This window comes from Lates calcarifer, linkage group LG9, assembly GCF_001640805.2.
Source record: "Lates calcarifer isolate ASB-BC8 linkage group LG9, TLL_Latcal_v3, whole genome shotgun sequence".
NCBI classification, from domain to species: Eukaryota; Metazoa; Chordata; class Actinopteri; family Centropomidae; genus Lates; species Lates calcarifer.
The window spans coordinates 40,482-63,738 of NC_066841.1; the positions used below are offsets into that span (position 1 = coordinate 40,482).

At 42.7% G+C, this 23,257-nt stretch overlaps 1 protein-coding gene across 1 annotated transcript in view; it reads right to left on the reverse strand.

Moving 5' to 3' along the window:
* Positions 1–820: 820 nt before the first annotated feature.
* gfra2b (GDNF family receptor alpha 2b) overlaps positions 821–23,257 on the reverse strand; it is a 72,592-nt gene continuing 50,155 nt past the window's right edge. Inside the window, exons 6-10 of the mRNA XM_018694976.2 lie at positions 12,993–13,102; positions 12,206–12,346; positions 9,435–9,619; positions 5,759–5,806; positions 821–4,278 (exon numbers count right to left, since the gene is read on the reverse strand). Of these exons, the coding sequence (XP_018550492.1) occupies positions 4,129–4,278; positions 5,759–5,806; positions 9,435–9,619; positions 12,206–12,346; positions 12,993–13,102 (634 nt within the window). The 3' untranslated portion in view covers positions 821–4,128. The remainder of the gene's footprint in view (positions 4,279–5,758; positions 5,807–9,434; positions 9,620–12,205; positions 12,347–12,992; positions 13,103–23,257) is intronic.

Genomic DNA, 23,257 nt, shown 5'->3' on the forward strand with positions numbered 1-23,257 from the left:
CTGTGTGTGAATATACGCAGGTTTTAATCAGCTCTACAGTGTATCATCACCATCAGTATCAGCAGCTCCACTCCTGGCCGCTCCACAAGTTATGAATCACTCAGAACTTATTCAGCGCTCGCGGTTATACAGGAAAAAAACACACATCTGATACGAGCCCGTCAGGTCAGAGGTCACAGTTTAAAAAGCCTCTTTACTCGGTTTTCTGAGCACATTAGAGGAGGAGTGAGTCTCTCTTTCTGGCTGTGAGTTAAACAATGAAGAGTGCTTCATGTTCAAGACTGATTTCCACATCTCCTCCTCCTCACCTCGATCTCTGTGTCCTCCAGCCGACGTCCAGAGGAGGAAGTGTCGACACGTTCATCTGACTTGCAGACAGATTTTGCATCTTTACCTTCAGCCTCAGAGGAGAGCCCGCAGATAAAACTCTGTAAAAACAGCATCAGTCAAAGATAAGGCAGTGAGACAGAAGCTCTTTGTAATTAAGACACAAATACAATATTCATTCATCATAAAGGATCAGGGTTAATAAACTCAAACATATTTCCTTCTTTTTTAGTGAGAGTGATGTAGGAAAAGGTTCATGTATTCCACAGGAGTGAATTCTGTCTCCAAACATTTTTTCAGTCTAATGACAATTTTGATAAAGTTTTGTTTGTTTGTTTGTTTTTTTCCACATTTGTAAAGAAATAATAAAAGAGACTGTTTGAACCAATGAAAAGTGAGAGGGGACAAAGGTTTTCTCTCCTCGGTTAGGCGCCCACAGATCGGATCAGAAGAAACCGACACACACACACCAGAAAAGTCAACAACTGTTGTTACAGATGTTACTTTTATTTAGATCTCCAGACACATATTTCAGTTACACTGCTGTAGCGCTGTTAAAGTTTACAAATATATCAGCAAATTTACAACCTCACTTTCACCTTTTTCCTCCATCCATCTTCTCAGTTCTCACTTTCCCTCCACATAATCAGAGCAGGATGTGTAGTGTAGAGCCCCGCTAGCAGCAGCTGGACGTGGTAATGTTCATTAAACCCAACAGAATCAGTCCACTGATAATTTAGCTTTTCTTTAGAGTCATGACAGCAGTTGGGGTTATAAATGTAAAGATTGTCCTGGGGTGGTGAAAGAACAGATGATTGTAATATTTTCCTTTTTGAAATTCTATCACTAATCAGAAACACTTTGTAAATGTGAATGATTAGACTTCTTATATGCAACAATCTATGTGCAGTGTCCCACAGGGATCCATTGTTGGATCCCTTTTATTCTCATCTACATAAATAACTGGTCACTGATCTTTGTTTATATTTTGGTCACTTTTTTGCAGATGATACTGTTTTATTTCTTTCACATAAACACACTTGTTTCTCAGGCAAATTCCTAATCAGACTCAATGTTTAAACGAATAAACTCTTTAAATGTCTCTTTAAAAAATCGATTTATGTTTTTTCATCGGTAATAAACGTCTCAGGTCTCATCTACAAAATTAATTAATGTTTTACTGGATGAAAAGTTTGGCAGACATTATTTGGATGGGTTCATCCTCTGGGGACCAGTTGATTGGTTTTGAGGTTTCTTGCCATGAAAGTGTTAGGTCGAAGATTAATTTTGCTTTGATTGTGGTGCTACTGAAAATTTTGGGGGACTGACAGAATCATTAGGATTGATCCTCTGGGGATCATGAATAGTCACATGTGATTTAATGTCAGTTGGACTTTGTAAACCCTTTTCCTGACTGCTAGCGGGGCAGTGATACTAATTTTCCCTCTTTCAAGTATGTAAGAAAGAACAGTAAAGTAAGGCCACACCATAGTCACAGAAACTGATCTCTCTTTCTCTTCCATCTGATGGAGGGCAGGAAGTGACGACCCAGTTCAACCTCCGACCTGGCGGCCATCTTACAGCACAACAGGCCTTAGTTCATCTTCCACATCCTGGTAGCTTCTATGAAACATAAAAAATACCCCACAGAGTGGCCAGAGGTAAAGTACACACTGAAGAACCCACACACACACACACAAACAACCACACAGGTTACACATTAATGGAAGCAAAAAAAAAAATTAATGTTTGAAGCAACTGAGCAACTGTGAAATGAAACCACTACTGAATACCTAATGCAGACACCTACAGTAAACACAGCTGAGTTTAAAGCACTAAAATGTTTTTAACAGCATTTTAACAACTTCAGAATTTTATTTTCTGATTAAGACGTGGGATGTGTTGATATATTTTAGGTTTTAGGAGCAGATGTGTATGACAGAGAAAAAAGAATTTTCTCAATCTCAAAATGAAAAATTTATCTTTTAGTTTATCGGACACTTTCAAATTCAAGCTCACCAAATGGAGTGGTGCAGTGATGATGTGTTTCTGTAGTCCAGTCCTGAAGTTAGCATCAGCCTGGTTCCTCCACAAAAAGCCAATGGGGACTTTTTCATTATGTTTTGGATTATTCCAGAAAATAAACTGTGTGTGTGTCATTTCATTTAGCTCTGAGCTCTTCTACAAAAGCCTTTCTTCTTAGAAAGTTAGTGAGAGTTTGAAAGAGCGTGAGTAGAAACACAACGAGGCTGTAAAGGTGGACTGGTGAGTAGATGGGTTTTCATGTTAACGTCCCCGACAACCTCTGTAGTCTCATTTAGACACTCGTTAGCAACCGCCTTTTTTAAGACACGGAAAAGCTTCAAACATCAGGAGTGGGGGATTTACTGACCCATTTTATGTCGGAGAATCAAACCTGAAAATGTCTTGAGCTTGTGTTAAAACCACAGACCTTATTTCAGACATTTAACCAGAAACACACTGACAACAGGAAGAGCTAACATGCTAACATGCTAACTGACTTCCTGGTTTTAGGATCAGTCCTGCAGGACTCAGTTATCTGAAAAGTACCTAGTAACTGAGGCTGTCAGACAAATGTAGTGGAGTTAATTTTTCATGAATCCAGTTGTGTTTAAATGTGGATGTTGAACAGTCGGCAGTGATTCAGTTCAACATGTTTTTCAGTTGCTTCAAAGATTCAAATCCTCACAGCGTTTCTTTGTTTCCACCCACACTCAGCCACAGACGCCCATGCAGAAACACACACACACACACACACACACACACTCCCCAACAAACACACACATAAACACACACACACACACTCACACAACTATACACTTACAGTATGTGAAATATACACTCTTCCATTGAGACTCCATTGGATGGACTTTTTTCATATTCCACATTAAATGAAGTTTGTACAGAATGTCGACGACAAAATTAAGATAAAGACCCGCGAAAAGCACACTGGTGTACAGCATGAGTGTTTGTGTCCGTGTGGGGACCCTGTTTGCCCGCTAACGAGGTCTAAGGGGAGGGCGACGGTGTGTGTGTGTGTGTGTGTGTGTGTGTGTGTGTGTGTGTTTGTGCTTTGTATGTATGTCGTATAGATTTCTTGCCACAAGAGAGGTCCAGGGGAGTGATAAATTGAGCTGACAAACACCGTGGAAGGATCTGTCCCATCTGTCCAGCCTAGAAATCCCGTCCTCTCTCGCTCTCTCTCTCTGGTGACTTTAAGACTTGTTGTCCAAGTGTGTGTGTGTGTGTATGATTTTTGTCAGGTTGGATTATGTGTGTATGTGTATGTGTGCGTGTGTGTGTGTGGTTTTGTGCCTGAGCCAAAGTCCCTGTGCTTTTCAGCCCAGCTGTCTCAGATCCAAGAAAGCTGGAGGGAGTGAGTCCGAGCCGGGTCTGCACAAAAAGCACACAAACCCTCCAGACAGGGAGCATTGGAAATGAAGTCACTGTGATCCAAAATCCCAAGTGTCTGTTCTTATTTCTCTCTCTCTCTCTCTCTCTGACTCCACAGTTCAGTGTTGTCGTCTTCCATTCTTCCTCCTCTTTGTGTGTGTGTGGTGGAGAGAGGCGGCTAATCTGAACGTCCTCCAGAATACTTTCCTCCTCAAAAGGCCGTTGTTGATGTTTGGATGTCTGTTGGTTGACATTTTCCCGTAGCGAAGGGGCGCCGAGTCATGTGACTTTCTCTGGGTCTTGCCATTTAGGAGTGTGTATGTGTGTGTGTAGGAGAATGTGTGTGTGCGGGTGGATGTATGTATGTGTGTGAGAGTGAGTTCACATTTATGAGACGCAGAGTAGAAACGCTGGCAGAACGGACACACACAGAGTCACAGAGATGTGGTGGAGGAGTGGAGCTGATTGCCGGCTGCTGCTGCTGCTCTTGGGCCCTGCAGAGTCCTGAGAGTCTATTGACCCCTGGGCCAACAGAGCCTGAGGAGGAGGGGGGTGGAGAGGAGGGAAGTGTGATGGAGGGGTGCAAAGAAGAGGGAAAGGGAAAGGTAAGAGCTCGAGTGAAGAAGAATTCATTCAGTGAAAGAGAAGGAATAGATTCTCCATGCAGTAAACCTTGACTTTAAACACTTCCAGACACAGGAGCTGCTGGCTCTATCCTGCACCATTTACACCCATAAACATGGAGAACACAGTGAGTTATCCTTAACTATCTTGTACTGGTGAAGTTTGCTGCTAATTTAAAATGTGAAGAATTAGAAGTTTGATGACTCTGGCAACCCTTTGCCTACAAATATATTTTACAGCTGCATCTCAAAAGCCTTCCCACCTGTCCACCCCCAGCACATATGGCATGTAGAGGACATGTACAGCAGGCTGAACAGGAGAGGTGACTGCTGGGAGGCGAACTGAGTCACAGAGCTGGAAGAAAGTTTGTAAGAAGAGTTTTTCTTTTATAAAATATGTTCTCACCTTGTGCTAGCAATATGGTTAGTTACAGTGAAACCCTTTTCTTCATATGTGCTGAGTTTGATGGTCTAAAGAGCTGAAATAACCGAGCTCTTCTTTCACATTGATCTTGAACTAGATCTATAATGTTGGGGTCTGTTGGTCAAATAATATCTAACACTAATCTTCAGTCTTAAGTGCTGGAGTTGGACTTCTCTCTTTAGGTTTCTTGCAGATGTTTCACCCCTGAAAGCCTTCATCAGTTCTAGAGGCTTGTTGGGGAGTCCCAGGTGTTTAACTTCTTGGAGGTGGTCCTGAAACCCTGCCATCATGTGAGTCATTAAGGTCACATGGGTTGAGGTGTGAATGGGGGTTAAATTGCCAGTTTGTCGTAGGCCACCAACCAGCCTCAACCAGCCTCAACCAGCCTTTAGAACTGAGGAACCTTTCGGATGAGAGGTGAAACAACCTAAAAGAAGTCCAGCTGCCTTCAACTCTAGCACTTAAGATGACCGTGACCAGGATGACTGAAACCTACACAGACAATCAGCATCTTCACTTTGCCCTGTTTCATAAAACACAAAAATGTCTGTGTCAGATTGTTGCACCTGGAGTTTAATATAATGTGGATAATTCCTATGCTGTTTGTCGATTTAAAAAAATGCATTCTGTGGTGAACAAGTGTCCGTACCAAGATCAAGTTATTAAAATGAACCCTCCTGTGAGCAGTGCAGTGATACTCATGCCGTCCATCATTCATAATTACAAGGATATTAAAAAGGGATGAGGGTGATAAAAATGAATTGGACTCCGACCTCCTGGGCAGCAGAGGGAGCGAGTATTCAAGACAAGACATTGGAGCTAACGGTCAGTCAGTCTGAGAAGCTGCAGGGAGAACTGTTTGCTGCCACCTCCCCCATGAATGCATGCAATTTAAAAAAACCTCTTACTTCCATAATTAGTTTTTAAAGCATCTTAGCACACAGAGAGGTGTGTAATCAAAGCTCCTCACCTCTTCGCACTCATACTCATCGGAGGGGATGCACTTCTGGCCTCCATCCTGTAGAACAAGAAGTCATTATGAGAACGCATCAGAAACACACAGTCACTGCTCTGTTGCTTTATATTCCTCAGTCTGCCCACTCACATCCAGCTCATTAACTCTGATTCATTAAAAGGAGAGCTTTTGTGACTCTTCTGTTGTAATTACAGGGTGTTGTTCTCAAAAACCAACCTGCCATTCAGAACCACTGATGACAGTTTCTGACCAGCTGGTCTCTCTTAGTCTGTGCTCAGTCACGACCAAACTACTGTCGCATTTCAAAGTCCACATTTAGACAAGGATGCTCCAAAAGTGTTTATCCAGGATGCTTCAGAAGCTGACTTATGTAATAACAGATTTCTAAACATAGTTACAAAGTGCTTTCAAATGATAGAGTAGAATTATAAAACACAGGGACAATAAAATACTGATAAAAGCAGATAAAAACATAGAAGTGAAAACAGATTAAACATGAAATATTCAGAAAGACTTTCTTATAAAATCATGATTTAAGAAAAAGAAATTACAGAGCAGAGATTCAGTTGTCACCTGCTGAGCTCTGAATAACCAATAAAGTCCTGTCCAACAATATAAAGCTAGTGACATGTAAAAAGTTTGGATGAAACCTAACAGGCAGCCAGTATCAGTGGAGTCAGAGGAGGGCGACTGAAATAGGAATAAAGTGCAACTTATTCAAATTATTCAGAGCAAAAGGAAACAAAAATCACCTAATAAGAGAAATTTTCCAGCATTTTATGTTTTACAACAGCAATAAAATCTGTGAGACTGCTAGAATTGTTTGAAATGTTTGAGGAAATTAAAACATAGACCAGGGTGTCATCTGCATAGCTACATAAGCAAACGTCAAGGTTTTGTATCACCTGACTGTGGAGAGGCAGGTAAAGTGAAAACAACAGTGGCACAAGAAAGGACCCTTGTTTAACACCACGATTAATCAGACTGACCTGAACCTGAGTCTGATAATAAAACAGAAGACAAGGTTCTGTTTTCAGAATTTAACAACAGATAAACAACAGTTGGGCAGTTCCACGTCCACCACGCACAAGCAACGTGGTATCAGTTTGTCCAGGCATCAGTTCAGAAGATGAACTGCTGTGTTAGAAAACATCTGGTTCTTTGATGAAACGTCACAGTACGAGTGTGTGGATGTGTACAACTCCAGAGGTGTGTAAAGCTTAAAATTCTCATACATGCTGTGCTAATGGCGAGCTGAAGCTACATGCTACACTGCTGAGAAAACAAAATGGCAGGTTTAAAGTTGGATGACTTCAGTAACTATGGCAACATCTTCTGCAATGATGAAACTGCCACTCTGATCCATAGCTCCGACTGGCTTCTTCTCATGGCTACAGGCTCACGGGTGGTGTAGTATTTAGAGCAAGAAACTGACAGAAAAATACATAGACCTGTATGATCATTAGTCTGGAGTCTGTACTTTGACGAGATCAGTGTAAGAAACATTTGAAACAGGTGTACAGAGAGGGGGAATCTCTGCAGAAAAAGGCCTGTTGTTTCAGTTTATTGTGATGTGAAGGATGAAAAACCCTAAAGTAGATTCACAGTCATTGAAATGCAGAGCAGTAACAAGAGCGTAAACAAAGACGCACACTAATGCTTCTCAAACACACACACACACACTGCATCAGCTATCGGAGTCTTCCATCAGCCTCTTTGTCAGCGCTTCATTAGCATATCTCCTCCCGTTGCCTGGGTGGGAGAGCCAATCAGATCTTATCGCTCGGCGAGAAAGAGGAAAACTCTTTTCAGTGATGAGAGCGGCCTGGAAACGCCGCACACCGGATCATTATCATCTCCTCTGAAATATACATGTGCAAATCCACAAATATGCATCCATGTGCACATATACAGGGCTGTTATAGTGATCATTAAACCATGCAGATGAATCATTATCATATTGACTATTACTGCAGTAACCTCCTCTGACACTGGACGCCTCTGCAGGTCTGTTTCCTATAAACTGGCTGCTCAGCATAGCTCACAGGAAAATGATAGCTATATTCATGTGCTTTGGGAAATGATACAATTCAGAAAACAAATTCATGAGGTAATATACATCATCCATAGGGACACAGCTCTGCTACATTACATGCATTCCCTCCATCTGTTCCCTCTTTTCTTACATCATATCTCTGTTTTTATCTGTTTCCTGTCTGTTTCCCTCTGCTGCTGTGTGACCACCAAGGTTTCACATTTACTGGAAACGTTCACTCTCACATTCCAGGTATTTAGAAATGGGTTTTTGTGAAAGTGCTGACAGACAGTTTGCAGGTGCTGCCATTACTGCTCCATGACCCTGATGGGGGGTGGGGGGTGAATTCAGCTTTTGTCACAGTAGTTAAATTCTGAACTTTTGTCAAACAGTTTCATGTTAAACCACCCAACCAACCAATGGTTAGGCTCAGTGCTTTTTCATCCTCCATGCTGTTCAATACGCGTTTGTCGTATGCAGACGGCTTGAAATGCTACAGTTCCCATGAGCCTTAGCCTCTATTGCTTCAGTCAGAGCTGCTGATTTCAACCAGAATAGACTCTGAAATTAAAAGTTACAGGTTACAGGTGCTGGAGGCAGCGGACACCTACACGCTAACAGCTCATGTGGAGAAAACAAAGACCATTAAACACAAAATTCATTGAAGCGAGCTAGCTCCTGACACATCGCAACTGCACAGTGTGGGTCAGATACAGTCAGTCTCTATAGGCACAATGGTGCCAGACCTGAGAACCTCATTATGAAAAAAGTCAACGCGCCCAGAACAGGAAACTATATTTCTGTCTGAATACAATTTACTCTGGAGCCTTATCTTTATTTTAGTGGCTCAACTTTCTCTACTTGTATATTCCATTCATGTTATTATCAGTGTTGGACAGGAAACCTAATTGAACTGTAGCCTACAGCACTGAGTCTGTCACTGTACATCTTCTATGTGTTGTAAATAAAGTTGGTTTAAAAAACACCCAGTGTCAGTGCAGTCAGACTCACTAAATACCACGGTTCTACTTTCCTAAGTCGTCGTCAGTTCTCCTTCGCGTCTTTCCTTGACCTCATGATGTTTTCCATCGAGGTCGAGGAAGAGTGTTTAGGAAAAGGGAAACTGTTTGGACAGAGCCAGGTTAGCTGTTTCCCCTTTCTTCCAGCCTTTATGCTAAACTCCAGCTATTCTAAAGTTAGCTTCCATCTGCAATCTTTCATATGGTTCTTCATCTTATATGATTTGAAGCTGTGGTAAATATATTCTTGTGAATATCTTCACCTCCACAGTGAGGTACCTACTGTAAATGTAAGTGAGTTAAAATGAGGCAGTTTAGTAAAAATATCTCTACATCCAGTCACATTATATGTTGAACTTTTCTATAATTCATGCTTCAAATCTCTTACATAATGGATAGCAATTTATATCGGCCTTTAACCTGCAGCCTTACACCTCTTCCCTGTACATAATGGATGGGGTTCCACTTTCCCAGGGTGGAGGCAGGATGACGCTAATGTGTGTGAAGGTGAGGAAGAGCAGAGCACATAAATCTGTTCTGCTCAGACCTCCTCAGTCCAGTCTGGATCTGAACTGATCTGCCTGTTAGACCGACTGGTAACACAAGACAAACTCACCTGCAGGTTGGCACACGTGGAAAACATACAAGCACTGTCCATGGGTTTGACTGCGTTGCCGTGCAGAGAGGGGGCAGGTTTGGAGATGATCGGCGGCTGGGCGGGGGGTAGGAAGGTGGACGACGGCTCGGTTACGAGAAGAGTCCCCCCCTCTGAGCCGTAACCAAACGACTGGATGGCGTTTTCTGTGAGAGGAGAGGAAGGAACGATCATCGATATCAGAGACAAGATCATTCACAGTCATCAGCTGGATGGTTAGAATACACTGAGTTTCCTTTAGAAGCTGCAGGTTGTGTAGGATGATGGGAGGAGGCCCAGATGGAAGTAATGTTGTTTTAGAGTGTGTGGATGTAGCAGGAAGAGGAAGGAACCTGAAGATGGTCCCTGGGACCAGATGGTACTGGACAACCTGAGGCTGAAAGCTACGACTGGACGAACCACACATGAAGAATGTTTCCAGCGAAACCTGACGACTGAGCAAACACACTGAACCACAAATCCACAGAGAAATGTCACGTGTTCTTACACTGAAATGTCCAACACGTTGGACAGAAATAAGTCAGTGGAGTCAGTAGAGATTCCTGGCTGGGGACTGTGGTGTTTACAGCTCTGTATGGAGCATAATCCACTCTGATGTGTTTGTTGAATGATTAATGATGTAAACCACTCAACATGAAGCAGACTCTGCCTCTGTGGACTGAATCCATACAGCTGTGAGAATGACTGATTCTCTCAGCGTGTTCAGATAAATGAATCACAACTGTGAAACATGTTTTTCCAGGTCTGTCAGTGACACGTGAAGATTTCTGCCCTGCTCTGGTTGGAAACAGTCAGATTAACATTCAGTGTTACTGTGTGGTACTTTTACTTCAGTAAAGTATCTGATTACTTCTTCCACCACTGAAAGTCACTTAGAATAACAACCTGAATCTGTTGGTGGCAGAAACAAGAACTGTAGTGGATGTACTTTGACCTGGACGACTCAGAAATACTGTAGTTATCCTTTAAGCAAACGTCCACATCAGAGTTTCAGGTGATTTAAGTAGAGACCTCTCTCCACAGTCAAACACCAGAACAAGACAAAAACAGTCAAATGTCTTTGTCCTGTTTTCAGTCTCCAAACTGAGTGAGAACCAGCATCTGGTGAGGAGTGAGACAGGCGACAGGAACAGGTTAATGACGACAGCTGTGCTGTGCGATCAGTCAGACTGATGTTTAAAATGATTACAGAAAAGGTTAGGGACCATAAAAATGTAATGCAGCTGAATTCACCATACTGTCGATCTCGTTTAGAGGTTTCTGTTGTCAGACGCTGAAACAGGATCAATCAGTGACTTAATCACAGCCCATAAACTCCACATTAACCAGCTGCTGATATAATCTGTATTTAACTGTGACGGCAGCTCTGATCTGACCACAGAGAAAGTTAGAGGAGGTTAAAGGTGGTTTTCTTAACTTTCCTGTCACACAGCTCCGACGCTCACTGAGCTGCTGCAGCATCATCATCACCCTGAAACACTGAGTTTTCAGATTTCAGTCTGGACGGACGGCTGAAGCAGAGAGATAGAGTATCGCTGCCGGTACGTCTCCTTCAGGTGCCTCTAAACAAAGTGTTTCTTTAACCAAAAGGATCTTTCCTTCATCTCCACCGAGCAGTTTCTGTGTTTAATGAAAAACAAATCTCCCTCCGAAACTCTTCCACAGAAGCTCTGGATGATCAGAAATGATCCATCCACTCTGTGTGATTATTATATTTAATACATGATGGAATTATTCAGTATTGATGTGGTGGTTGGCCACGGGCACACATGGATATGCATGTATATGTTCACATTACAGGAGGAGGGGAGGCTGTTTGCTCGATGGAGGAGGTGCAGGGGTGACGCTGGAGCTGGGTCACTGTTATTTAAAGAACGTATCAGGGGATCTTCAACACATCGTCTCACACTCCTCTGTTCTTCCTCCTCCGCCCGACCTTTCTCCTCAATTATCTGCCTCGCTCACGGGTTTTCTTTTCCCGCTTATACTGTACATATACTGCTGTACACACACACACACACTCTTATGTTACAGTATTCCTGAGGACCTTCCATCTCCATATAAACTCTACAAAACCCTCTGAAATGATTGAAGTATTTTAAAGATTAACATGAGTCATAAAATGACTGTACTTCATATCTCAATTAATCAACAGAAAATGAAACAAATAAGAAGTTATCTTGATAATTGATTTGAATAAAATAAAATAAATGATATTAATTACATTAAATTTGATTGATAATAACATTGACTTAGAGCTGAATTTTCTGATCAATCTGATCTGATCAATAAGTTGATTGATAAACAGAAATTTCTTTGGTAGTTAATTTGAGATTCATTATAAGCACATATTTAGTTGAAGTCACTTACAAACAAAAAATCCTAAAAACGAGTTTGTTCCTTTTTGGTAAATGTGAGTATTTTCCTGCTTTTCTCTGGTTTATATTAAACTGTAAACTGAACGACACCTGAAACAATGAATTCATCAATTTATTAGTCAGGAAATGAATTGATTACTTAACTTTTCAAGTGGAAATGTCAGATTAACATAAACTGAATGTGTTTGGTTTTGTTCTGTTCATTAGACAGAAACTTTTTCTTTGCAGAAGTCAAACAGAAAAATAATGAATCAGCTAATGATGAAAATAATCTGCAGATGAACGTTTTTTTCTCTGTATTTCTTTGGTTTCAGACTCTGCGGTCGTCAGAGAAGCAGCAGAGCAGAGACTCACTGAGGCAGGTGTTGTGTGTGAAGTCCCGGTGGAAAGCGTCACACTCTCGCTCCTGATTGCCGGTGCCTCTGCAGGTACACCACAGGCTGATGGTGATGTTGGAGGGGCTGCTGTCGCTGTAGTTAGGCGTTACATCTGAGCCTGAGACAGAGAGGGGGGAGAGAGGGGGAGGGAGGGGGAGGAATAAGAATTAGGATGGAGATTAGTCAAGAAGAAATGTAAAGAGGATTTTTGCAAATTGGGAATTGAATCACTGGATGATTTCCAGAGAGGAAGTGAGTCACCTGCAGCATGTTTCTCTAACAAAGACACAGTCTTCACACAACAACAGCAGCAACTGTCAGTTCAAAACAAAAGCTGCTCAATTCTCTATAAAGCACATTTCACAGCTTTAATTCAGTCAGTTCAACAGAGGTCTATGACACCCATCAATCTACAGGGAGAAACATCGTCTCATGCTCCGGTCAGCGTTGAGATTTTGGTTTTATTTAGAATCCACATAAACTTTGTGTGTTGGTGTGTGTGGATCTGAATTCTAACACAAATCTTTACAGGCTTTGACTCTCATGTGTCAACACAATGAACCTGACTCCATCCACTGTTCCTGTTTAACTAGAAGGTCAAAGGTGGAAAATTCAGAAAACTTTAGAATAAAAATAAAGATATGAGAGGGATCAGCTGGGGAAGTTTCATGATCAAATCTGAGAGTTAAAACTCATTTTGTGTCCACATGTTGCAGACAGATCCGTCACTTCTCTTTTAAAGGTCGACTGAGTATCAAACGTACCGATGAGGCCGACGTAGGACATGAGGCAGCCGTGGTAGTTGTCGTGAGGACAGCTGGTGACGGTGTGAGGCGTCATCTGGCAGTTCATGTGGAAGTCGGCGAGTCGAGACCTGAAGTCAACAAACAATAAAATCTGTCAGCAGCAAATCAGAAGATGTGACGAGAAAAAGACGTTTTACACAGCTAACTATTGATGGAGAAAAGAATCATCATCAGACAGATCTCCACCCAAACACATGGATCTGAGCTGTGAAAGACGTAGGTCAGGAAAGTCATAGAGTAGCGAGGGATCATGGGAGTTGTTGTTTTAATCAGGAGCTGAATTCTCCTCAGGCGTCTCCTCCAGCTGAGTAAAACCAGTAAAACTCTGGATAAAACAGTTTCAGGTTAAACATCGGTGTCAGTCGCTAACGTTAGCTCAGCTTGTTTCTCTGATGACTTCAGATCCAGACGTCTTCATCTGGTTCAAATATAAAGTGAAATAAGACCAAGATCTAAAACGTGCCTCAGGTCAGGTTGTTTTTAATGCAGAAAAATGACAGATTAAACTTTAATCATTCATGAGGCATAGTTTTATGTGTTGGAGCGCTGTAACTCTGCATGATCACTGTGTAAACTCCACAGAAAATGAACCAAACCAGATCAAACAGATGGAGAGGAAACTCTCCTGGAAGCTGAAAATCCTGGTGGAAATAAAAGGCTGATTCATTCAGTAGTTTGGGAGATTATCTCTGCGTTTCCAGTACGCGTGTCCTGCAGTTCCCACTACATCATGCATATGTTAATGCACAAGAAACTGTCACAGGCAATAACTGTACAGCTGCTGAGCTTAATCTACTGCCTGTCCTAGTTTTGTGTTTCACCATCCTGTCTTCTCGTCGGTCTCTTTGTCTCTCTCTCTCTGCTCTTTAATTCCTGAGCCTCTCTTCTTCTTCTTCTTCTTCTTCTGTCTTAATGAATGTAATAACGCAGCGTGTTGCAGAGACGATGAGGGGAGGTGAGGTGAAGGGTGTCGTCAGGTCAGGACAGCGGGGGGCGGGGGGGTGTGATCCTGTCGCTACCTGAGACCACGACAGACACAGTCCACCTGAGAGTGTGTGTGTGTACCTGTATTACACATCTTATGGGGACATTAATCTCTTTCAGTGGTGGATTGTCAGTGAGGCCTCCTCTGCTGAACTCAATTATATTTTAATATATGTTTTTCTCCATTAATACTATATGAATTAAACTCTTCCCATTAGTCCGTTCTCTTCATCTCATTTCCTCTTGCTGCGTCCAGTACCGTCTGTTTATGTTAAAGCTTTTATCCAATCAGATTTCAGCCCTGTGTTGCCACGGTAACAGAAATCTGCCTTCAGAATCAACCTGTCATTTAAAATAAACGGCGATGAAACTGTTGCGTCGTGGATCCTTCAACCAATCAGATTTCCAGGTGGCGATTTGTCATGTGACTGGACGGTCAGAGAGCGAACTGGTCACAGCTAGCTAACCACGCCTATAGCTGCTAGCGCAAGCTAAAACATGTTAGCATAGATTTAACAGCTGTTTTTTCAGCCCACAGTGACTGAAGGAGGAGGAGTTCAGAGACTCTGGTGTAGAGGTTTATCTCTGAGTCTCAGTTCAACATAAGATCTAACGCTGAAGTCTCCAATAAAAAGTCTGACTTCACTTTACAGCTCCACAGAAACTGTTTTTGATTTGTCTACAAATAATCAGCAGCTTCAGGGAGTGAAATATATTTTATTTATATTCTGTGGTTTTTGTTTTTGTCTTTGTGAGTTAATACTGATGCTTCTGCTGCAGATGATGTGGAGACTGATTGAGCTGTGGTCAGTGGGTTTTACAGCATTGCTTCAGTAGTCATTTATTCAGGCTTCATGACCTGATGATGCAGAGTTCAGTTAGACTGTGTTTCTGTATGTTGATGGTTCCTTTAGCTGAGGTGGGTTCATTCAGGTGAAGGCCCAGGTGTGAAATACACTGAGTCTACACAACGTAACTCATTAGATTTTAGGGAGAAATGAAAGTTAATGCAATGTCCTCTGAAGTGAAACACAACAGTGTGTGTGTGTGTGTGTGTGTGTGTGTGTGAAGATGCCTGATACATAGGTGTGTATGTGACAGTGTTTGTGTTTGCTCGGCTGTCGGCTGCAGAGTGATACAGTGTGACAGGCCAGAGCACTGTGCATTTGACTTTCACACAGAGGTCAGTGTGTGTGTGTGTGTGTGTGTGTGTGTGTGTGTGTGTGTGTGTGTGTGTGTTGGCCTGCTTGAGTAATCCTGCCGACCAACTCAGCTCTAGACAAAAGACATGACCATAATCTACAGCGACAAACACACACACTGTCCTCCAGTCTGTTTCTCTACACGACACACACACACACACACACACACACACACACACACACACACACTGGGTGACACCTTCACCCTGGCTTGTCAGGGAGGATTGGAGTGTGAGGGTGTGACTCAGACGGTTGTGGAGCTGTGGTTGTTGTTGTGTTTGGCAGCCGTTCATTTCAAAGAAACGAGGCGAGTGTTTTTCTTCTCCAGCGACACGTGACCGAGTTAAAGCGACGACGTCTTCCACCACTTTACACCTCATGTTCCTGTCAAACATCTGACGGGACAGCTGTTGATTTTCTGATCTGTGCTGCGGTTCGACAGTCGACCTTCAGACGTCAAACTCTGAGACCGAGACCAAACTATTTCACATCTTCACTTCTCAGATATCTGCTGAGCGCTGAGAGGAAGTGAAGAAGAAGAGGAGGAGGAGGAGGAGGACCTGATGCTCTGCTCATTATTGTCATTTGGTGTCACTGGTTGTTACCATGGAAACCAGACTCTCAGTTCAGAGTCTGAGGTGGTAAAACTTTTTAGGCTTTAAAAAACAAGATGGACTCTGGAAACTCAGATTAAAGCAGAGTGAGGCAGAGAGAGGTGGAGAGTAACTAAGTACATTTACTTTACTTAACTACAGTTCTGAGTAAGGCTACTTGTACCTTCTGTTAGTTTAACCACTAAATATCACATGGAGTTGACCCAGGAAACTGTTTTCAACCACAAAAAGTACATTCACTAAAACAGCAGTTATGTTTGACAATGAGCAACTTCCCTTTAAAGTCAAATGATTATTTTCTGGTGTTGACAGAGCACATGTCATATGATCATTATGAAAATGAGTTTCTGTCTGTAACAGTATCTTTAAAAATGAAACTGAAAACTCCTGTGTTGGACTGGTGTAACGTCTGGACCCTGAGATCAGACTAGTTACAGTCTGTATATCTACTGCGACAGATGTCGATGTAATAGCTTATATTAAAAAATTAGTCCTTTGTCTTTGAACAGTGCTCTTTAATTGTGTGAGGAGCAGTTGGTGTCGGTGACAGATGAAGGTCAGAGAGAGATAATGGCCGAGCTGAAGGCAGCAGGAGATTCAGAGCAGAGACGGCCGAGTGTTTCAATCTGCTGCCTCTGAAACCACTTGATCAAATCCTGCCTGAGCTTTCTCATTTCCCCACAGGGCTCGTTAAAGATTCATCTGAACTAATCATCAGCTGAGAAAGAGACAGAAAATGTACTGTACTTTCTCTGACCTAAGATGTTTCCTCTAAATTAGATTCCACACTCTGATGACAAGGAGCTCCGACCAAAATACATGAAAAAGTAAACATATTTAAATAAGACGCTGATGAAGGTTCTGCAGCAGAGGTTTAGAGCTCAGAGGGGAAGTGAAGCTGCAGTTAATTTAAAGGATCATTCCACAGTTTTAGTCTGCAGGTAAAAACCTTTATTCTGGAAATCACGTCAGGAGACGACTCGCTGAGTCATTAACATCCCACAGAGCAAAGGAAAGAGCTGCGCTTAGGACTGGGTGATAAAATGACCATCCCAACAACCACAGAGAGAAGATGAAGCTGCTGTTTGTCTGTCTACACCAAGTCCTAACAGGGCTAACAGCTAACAGCTAACAGGGCTAACAGCTAACAGGGCTGAACCAAAACTAAACTAAAGAATCGTGGATATAACAAACCCAGTTTCCTTCTTCTCAGTTAAAGACATGAAGCCTCTGAGCTCAGCAGAGAACGATGTGTTCAGGAAACAGATGAAAGTTCTGGACTGTAGCTACAAACTCCCAGACAGGAAATACTTTACACAAACTGCTGACTGTCTGATCTGCTCCTCTACATAGAAGGTCCTATCAGAGGAATCTGTGATCGGAGTCACAGGTTTTAGTTTTTAAATTCATCTTTAATGTTCAGTTAAAGCAGCAAACATGTTTCCACAGGAAAATGTTTGTTTGAGTTTAACTGATGAACCCACTGGATTCTTCAGGCTTCAGTCATTATCAGGAAACTCTTCAGACTCTCAGATTATAGATCCTGATAAATGTCAAAATCATGATAATATTTTTTGCCATATTGCCCAGCACTACTTGAACTGTGTCCAAGGGTCGCTGACTCTGGACAAGCTAATGTTCCTGTGACTGAGCCGAGCAGCAACATTTCACGTTACGCTGAGTGAAAACAAAGAGGCTTCATCAGTTTGTATCTGAAGATGTGGTGAAGCAGCTGTCTGAGGAGTCACTCACCGACCGTGTTTGCTCTCGTGACATTTCCATGTGTGTGTGAAATCGTCCTTGGTGTCTGTGCAGCATGTGATGCTCTCAATTACAGCAGAGTAGTCAGTGTGTGTGGCAGAGAAGGTGAAGAATATTAAAATCAAATTACAGCGAGGCCGAGTGAGTCCAAACGGCCTTATTATTACTGACTGTCAAAGCAGCACTACACGTCCTGAATGACAGGAACACACATGTAATTATCTCCAATGTAAACATTCACATTTAAACCAGATATTCCAACAACTTCTTTTCATCCACACGTCTGTGTATGGAATGTATAGAAATCTCTCTCTCTCCTGTCAGTCCTGGTGTAACTGACTCAGATCCCTCGAGCATTATTCAATTATCATTCCTGCTTTAACAGGGATAAACAAAACACACACACACACACACACACACTCCCTACAAGCCTGAAATGAATCTAGTGTTTGTTTTAGTATCATTTAGGTACCAACACTTTATAATGGAGATTTAAGGAGATAAAAAGATGTTATTAAAGTTCAATCAGTTACAGATGCCTCATAGGAAACATTATGATAATCAATAAAGACATAAAAACTCTAAAATGTCCCTGCATCTGCTCATAATCACATTACAGACCTGATTTAAAGATGGTGAGTTTACAGCACTGGAGCAAACAGTTCTCCTCCTGCAGCTCAGGATAATTTTATCTCTGATTTATTTCTGGATGCAAAGAAAGGAAACTGGTGTCAGATGCCGTTGTCAGAAATAATCAATCGATCTTCACGTCTGACTCTGGATAAGAAGTCAGAGCAGGATGTTTCCCAAACAGCCAGACTGTCCCTTTAATTCTGACTTCTTCCCAAAACCAGAGATGTTCCAGGACCAACAGAAGAATATCATGTGGACGTTTCATGTTACATGAAGACATTCGGTTCTAACAAAGATGTCGGCCTGAAGGTGTCCAAACTTTTGCACATGCCACAATTACTGCTTTAAGTCCATGAAATAAAAAGTGTCTGACATTCAGAGACAGAGCTTTTAATTAGTCAGATCCTTTAGTTTAACCAAACATCTCTATACATCACCACCAGACTCCACTGACAAAAACAGGGATTTAACCAGGAGCTGCTGGAATACCACTGCCTCCATCTGTTACTGTGACTGTGTTACTGTGAGACTTTCAGTGGTGGAAGAAGTAATCAGATACTTTACTGAAGTAAAAGTACCACACAGTAACACAGACACACTAACAGATGGAGGCAGTGGTATTCCAGCAGCTCCTGTTAAATCCCTGTTTTTGTCAATGGAGTCTGGTGGTGATATATAGAGATGTTTCTGGTTAAAGAGAGTTCCTGTTAACCTGTCTCTGGCTGCTCTTCAGCCTACATGTCTGGCAGTATAACATCAGCTTCATAAACTTTGGGTGATGAAAGTATCAGGTGGAATCAAGTAAGACGACATTTTAGTTTTAAAGTGTCCATCATGACTCAGACAGTGCAATGATGAATGTGTGAACATCTCTTTTAATGAAAAATCAAGAGTAATCTCCACAGCCTCAGCAGCACGCCTCTGTAGTTTCTGTATTCTAAGTGGTTCTGATGGAGATCAGTCGTCTCCTGGGTTTAGATGTAATTATGTCGTGTAAATACGACACAGAAAGTTTCTGTTTGTCCTGAATGTGAACATCAGCTGCTTTAAACCTGCTCTGTGATCTATCGTGTCATCGGGCTGTGGCGTTCCTCCTGAATGTCTTTGTCGAAATGTGTTTAACCTCAGAGCATGTGTGTTACGCTTCCTCATCTCCCCTCATCTGTGTGTGTGTGTGTGTGTTTGGTGATTAGCTGCTTTGTTTTGTCTTGATGTTCTCTTTAATTAACAGTCCCTGAGTGGGACTGCTCATTTGCATATTTACATATTAGCATAGCTTATGAGTTGCCGCTCTCGCTCAGCGTCAGGAGAGATTGCCCTTGGTCACACCTCTGGTTATATGGCTCTCTGCTCTGTAGGGTTAGCTTCCCTTATTTCCCCTCAAAGACTCATCCCTCGCTCCTCATCACTCCTGTAAACCAACCGGACACATTCAGACGAGTGCAGGGGAAATGAGATGAATCAGGGAATGCTTTTGTGTAAACTCACACACACACAGTCACAATGGGAGTAAGTGAGAGGGCCTATTGCGTCGTCGGCGTCCTCTGTGACCTACAGAAAAGAGGCAGCTATTTCCATCATGCCGCCACCTCACCTCACTGACCGTGTAATGGAGCGATGCAGGCGCTAGATTGGCTTCCTCGCCTTAAAACACCACTCAGCTGCTGCTGCCGGGTTTGGAAAAGCAGTTTAGCTCACCACGCCTCGGCGCACGGCCGTGTGTGTTTGCATACATACCACTGTCATTAGTGTGAGAGTTCTCAGTCTGATGGGGGTCAGAAAGAACCTGATACACATAAATCCTCACATCTGCCAGATGTGTCCTGATGGAAGCCTCCAACAAGTCTATTAGAGGTGAAGCTGTGTGTTGCAAGTGAGTTGTCAGACACTGCTGAAGGTCTTAAAGGGTCACTTCACATAAATCGCAGCAGGATATATATTTTCTGGAGAGGGTGGGGCGGCATGATTATCTGAACACAGCACGACAAACTGAAGATATCTGAGGACAGATAAGAGTCCTGAGTCCACCTCACCACTCATATAAAGGCCCACTAATACACCATCCTGCTGCCCCCAACACTCACTGCTGCACAAATGTAGATTAATCCGCTGCTGAAAATAGTCCCTCAACAAATGCACTAGATACTTCCTCCTGTTTGTCTGATAGAACTACAGTCAGCAGCAGTTTGAGGAGATTACAGCCTCTGTTTTTAATGTGACTGTACGTTTGTGAGGTGTTTTTAAAGGGTTACGTCTTCAGCAGGAACTAACTAACAGAGCAGGGAGGTCACAGACACACGGGGCTCCATCTTATCGCCGGCGCTCGTTTGAATAACAAACTTAGGTCTGTCTGATCAGAAAGTGACTGACCAACAAACACCTGATCTGAGATCAGCTGAAGGAAGCAGCTGGTAAATCCACCAAGGTGAAGCTCACCTGGCCTTTAAAGGGAATGGGAGACGGCTCTCTGACTGGTTCTAAAACACACCCATGTATAATCCTCCTGCCCTCTCATCAGAGCCCACTGGATCTGCACCTGACAGCTACAGATTATATAAACCCTGCAGTGCATTCAGCTGTTCGTTAAGTAAAGGAAACAAATTCCAACAAGTTTCTCCTTCAAGCTCTAAACTTTGAATGAGTGCAGCAGTGAATGTGCTGTCCTTCAGACGGCTTCCACCGCCCAGACAGGAGCAGTTTTACAGAGCGAGCTTATTTAATTATTGTTACCACAGCAGCTCTGTGCTGTCTGCACTGTCCCATCAGTCAGTTTTTTACAGGCTGCACAGTTTCTTTCATCTTTTCCATCCTGTTGGTGGAATTAACCTCAGGTTACAAACGTCTATTAGATTATTAGAACATCTCCAGTGGAAGAGGAGCTGGAGCTGGAGCCTGTGACCACTGATGTGACGCTTTTTGTTTTGAATTCAGGAAAGAAATGATGATTTTAACAAACCAAACTCATTCATCAGATCAAAACAGGTCTGAAAATAAAAGTCTGAAACAGGCAGGAAACAAAGCAACAGTCAGTTTATCCTCCTCTCTGCTGCTTTATGACAAGCTCTCATTAGAAAATAAGACGTGTCAGATTTAGTATCTACAGCTGTTTCTGTTAAAGTGTCAGATACATATTTAATCAACATGAAGGTATCAGATTAGACCCTGGATCAGCTGATTCTGGATCAGAGCCAATACAACTCGATCAGGACGTCCTGAGACACAACAACAACACTGACAGCGATGATAACAACTCCTCATCTCATCGTGCTGCATCAGGACGGACAATTAACATCCGCTGATATTCCATTTTCATTTCACTATCCAAGGACATCTCGGACATTCAACTGTTCCATTTTTTCTCCGCCACTAAAAAAACACAGAACCAGACTGGAGACTGTGATAATTACAGGGTCAAAAGTAAAATCCAATTCTCTTCGCATGCTGTGTTTCTACTAAATTGCGTTGTCTCAGTAATTTACGAGCAACAATTTTCCTTCCAGCGGAGTTCAGAGAGAAAGCAGTTACTGTACATCAATCAGCAGACGACGGCCATCTCTGCCTCTGTCTGATAATTAAAGGACTGGGCAGCAGAAACACACTCTGATTAATCAGCAAACACTTTCCCAGCTCTCTGTGTCCTGTGGCTGTGTGGACCCCACAAAGTCAAAATATCTATTAAAACTGACGACGTTCTTAGGATTCAGTCAGACAGGTAACTTCCTGTTTAGAGGTAAAAGGTCAAATTTACTTCTGTTTGATTCTCCTCCCTGCCTCAGAGAGTGAACTCTGACACAGCTTCTACGGACTGAACGTTCCCTCCACACTTCTTATTGAAAATTAACCGTAGGTGTGATTCGGCTCTTATTTGAAATGCAAATAGATTTTTTTGCTTGGTCCAAAAACCTTTTACAGCTCTCTGTAGGTTTCTCATGCGTTACCGTATTTAATTATGCTTCCTGTCAATCAGAGCGGTCCCCGAGCAGTCACTTCCTCCTGCCCGCTCCCATCCACAGCGGGAGACGAGACACCCTCCCAGGCCGTCAAGACCCAGAGGACCCGCGGGGATCCAGTGATTATGCAGCTCTCTGCTCTCCATCTGGGGTTAATGGAGGCTAAAGCGAAAGGAACGAGTCGACTCTGGATTCCGTTTACAGGCAATCAAACATGATTCATGCTCTGTGCATGATATCGGGGTGAAGCAGTTACCTGCCACAGGGTGTACTGTTGTCTGACTGAGGGCGGGAGGTAAATACTGTGGGTTTGGGGGGAGCTGGGACAGACCTCGTTAGGGGTTTTAAGCCGGTCGGCTCTGCAGCGCTGCTCTTCTGTGTGTGTGGTCTTATTCCCAGAAACAGATATTGATTTATCCGTGCTGCTCTCCTCTCCTCTATATCACACATGCTCGCTCAAAGAGACACCTACTCACTGAGAAACACAAAGCAGCATCACACACCGATCGTACGCCACCAGCAAATCACAAACACGGAGCCTGCAGTGTCTCTACAGCAGCTGTGATGTGTGTGGATCCTCTGTAGACGGGCCTGATTATCTAAAGGCCGTCCTTTCAGCACCGTCTTCTCCTGCTCTGTCTTCTCTGTGCTGAGACAGGAGGGACACTGTCACACACATACACTGCACTGCACACAAACTAAAGGTCCACACAGTTCCTGGCTCCGTGTGGAAATAAAGAGACAAAGTCAAACAGCAAGTTACAAGTTAAAAAACTAGAAAACCTCAGAATCACATCAGCATCTGTCCTGTGGTTCACTACACCAAAACCATTCCAATAAGCCCACAATATACTGGACTTACCTGACAATACAGAGCTGCAGGAATGAGTCATAAAACCAGGAAGTCAGTTAGCATGTTAGCATGTTAGCTCTTCCTGTTGTCAGTGTGTTTCTGGTTAAATGTCTGAAATAAGGTCTGTGGTTTTAACACAAGCTCAAGACATTTTCAGGTTTTATTCTCCGACATAAAATGGGTCAGTAAATCCCCCACTCCTGATGTTTGAAGCTTTTACGTGTCT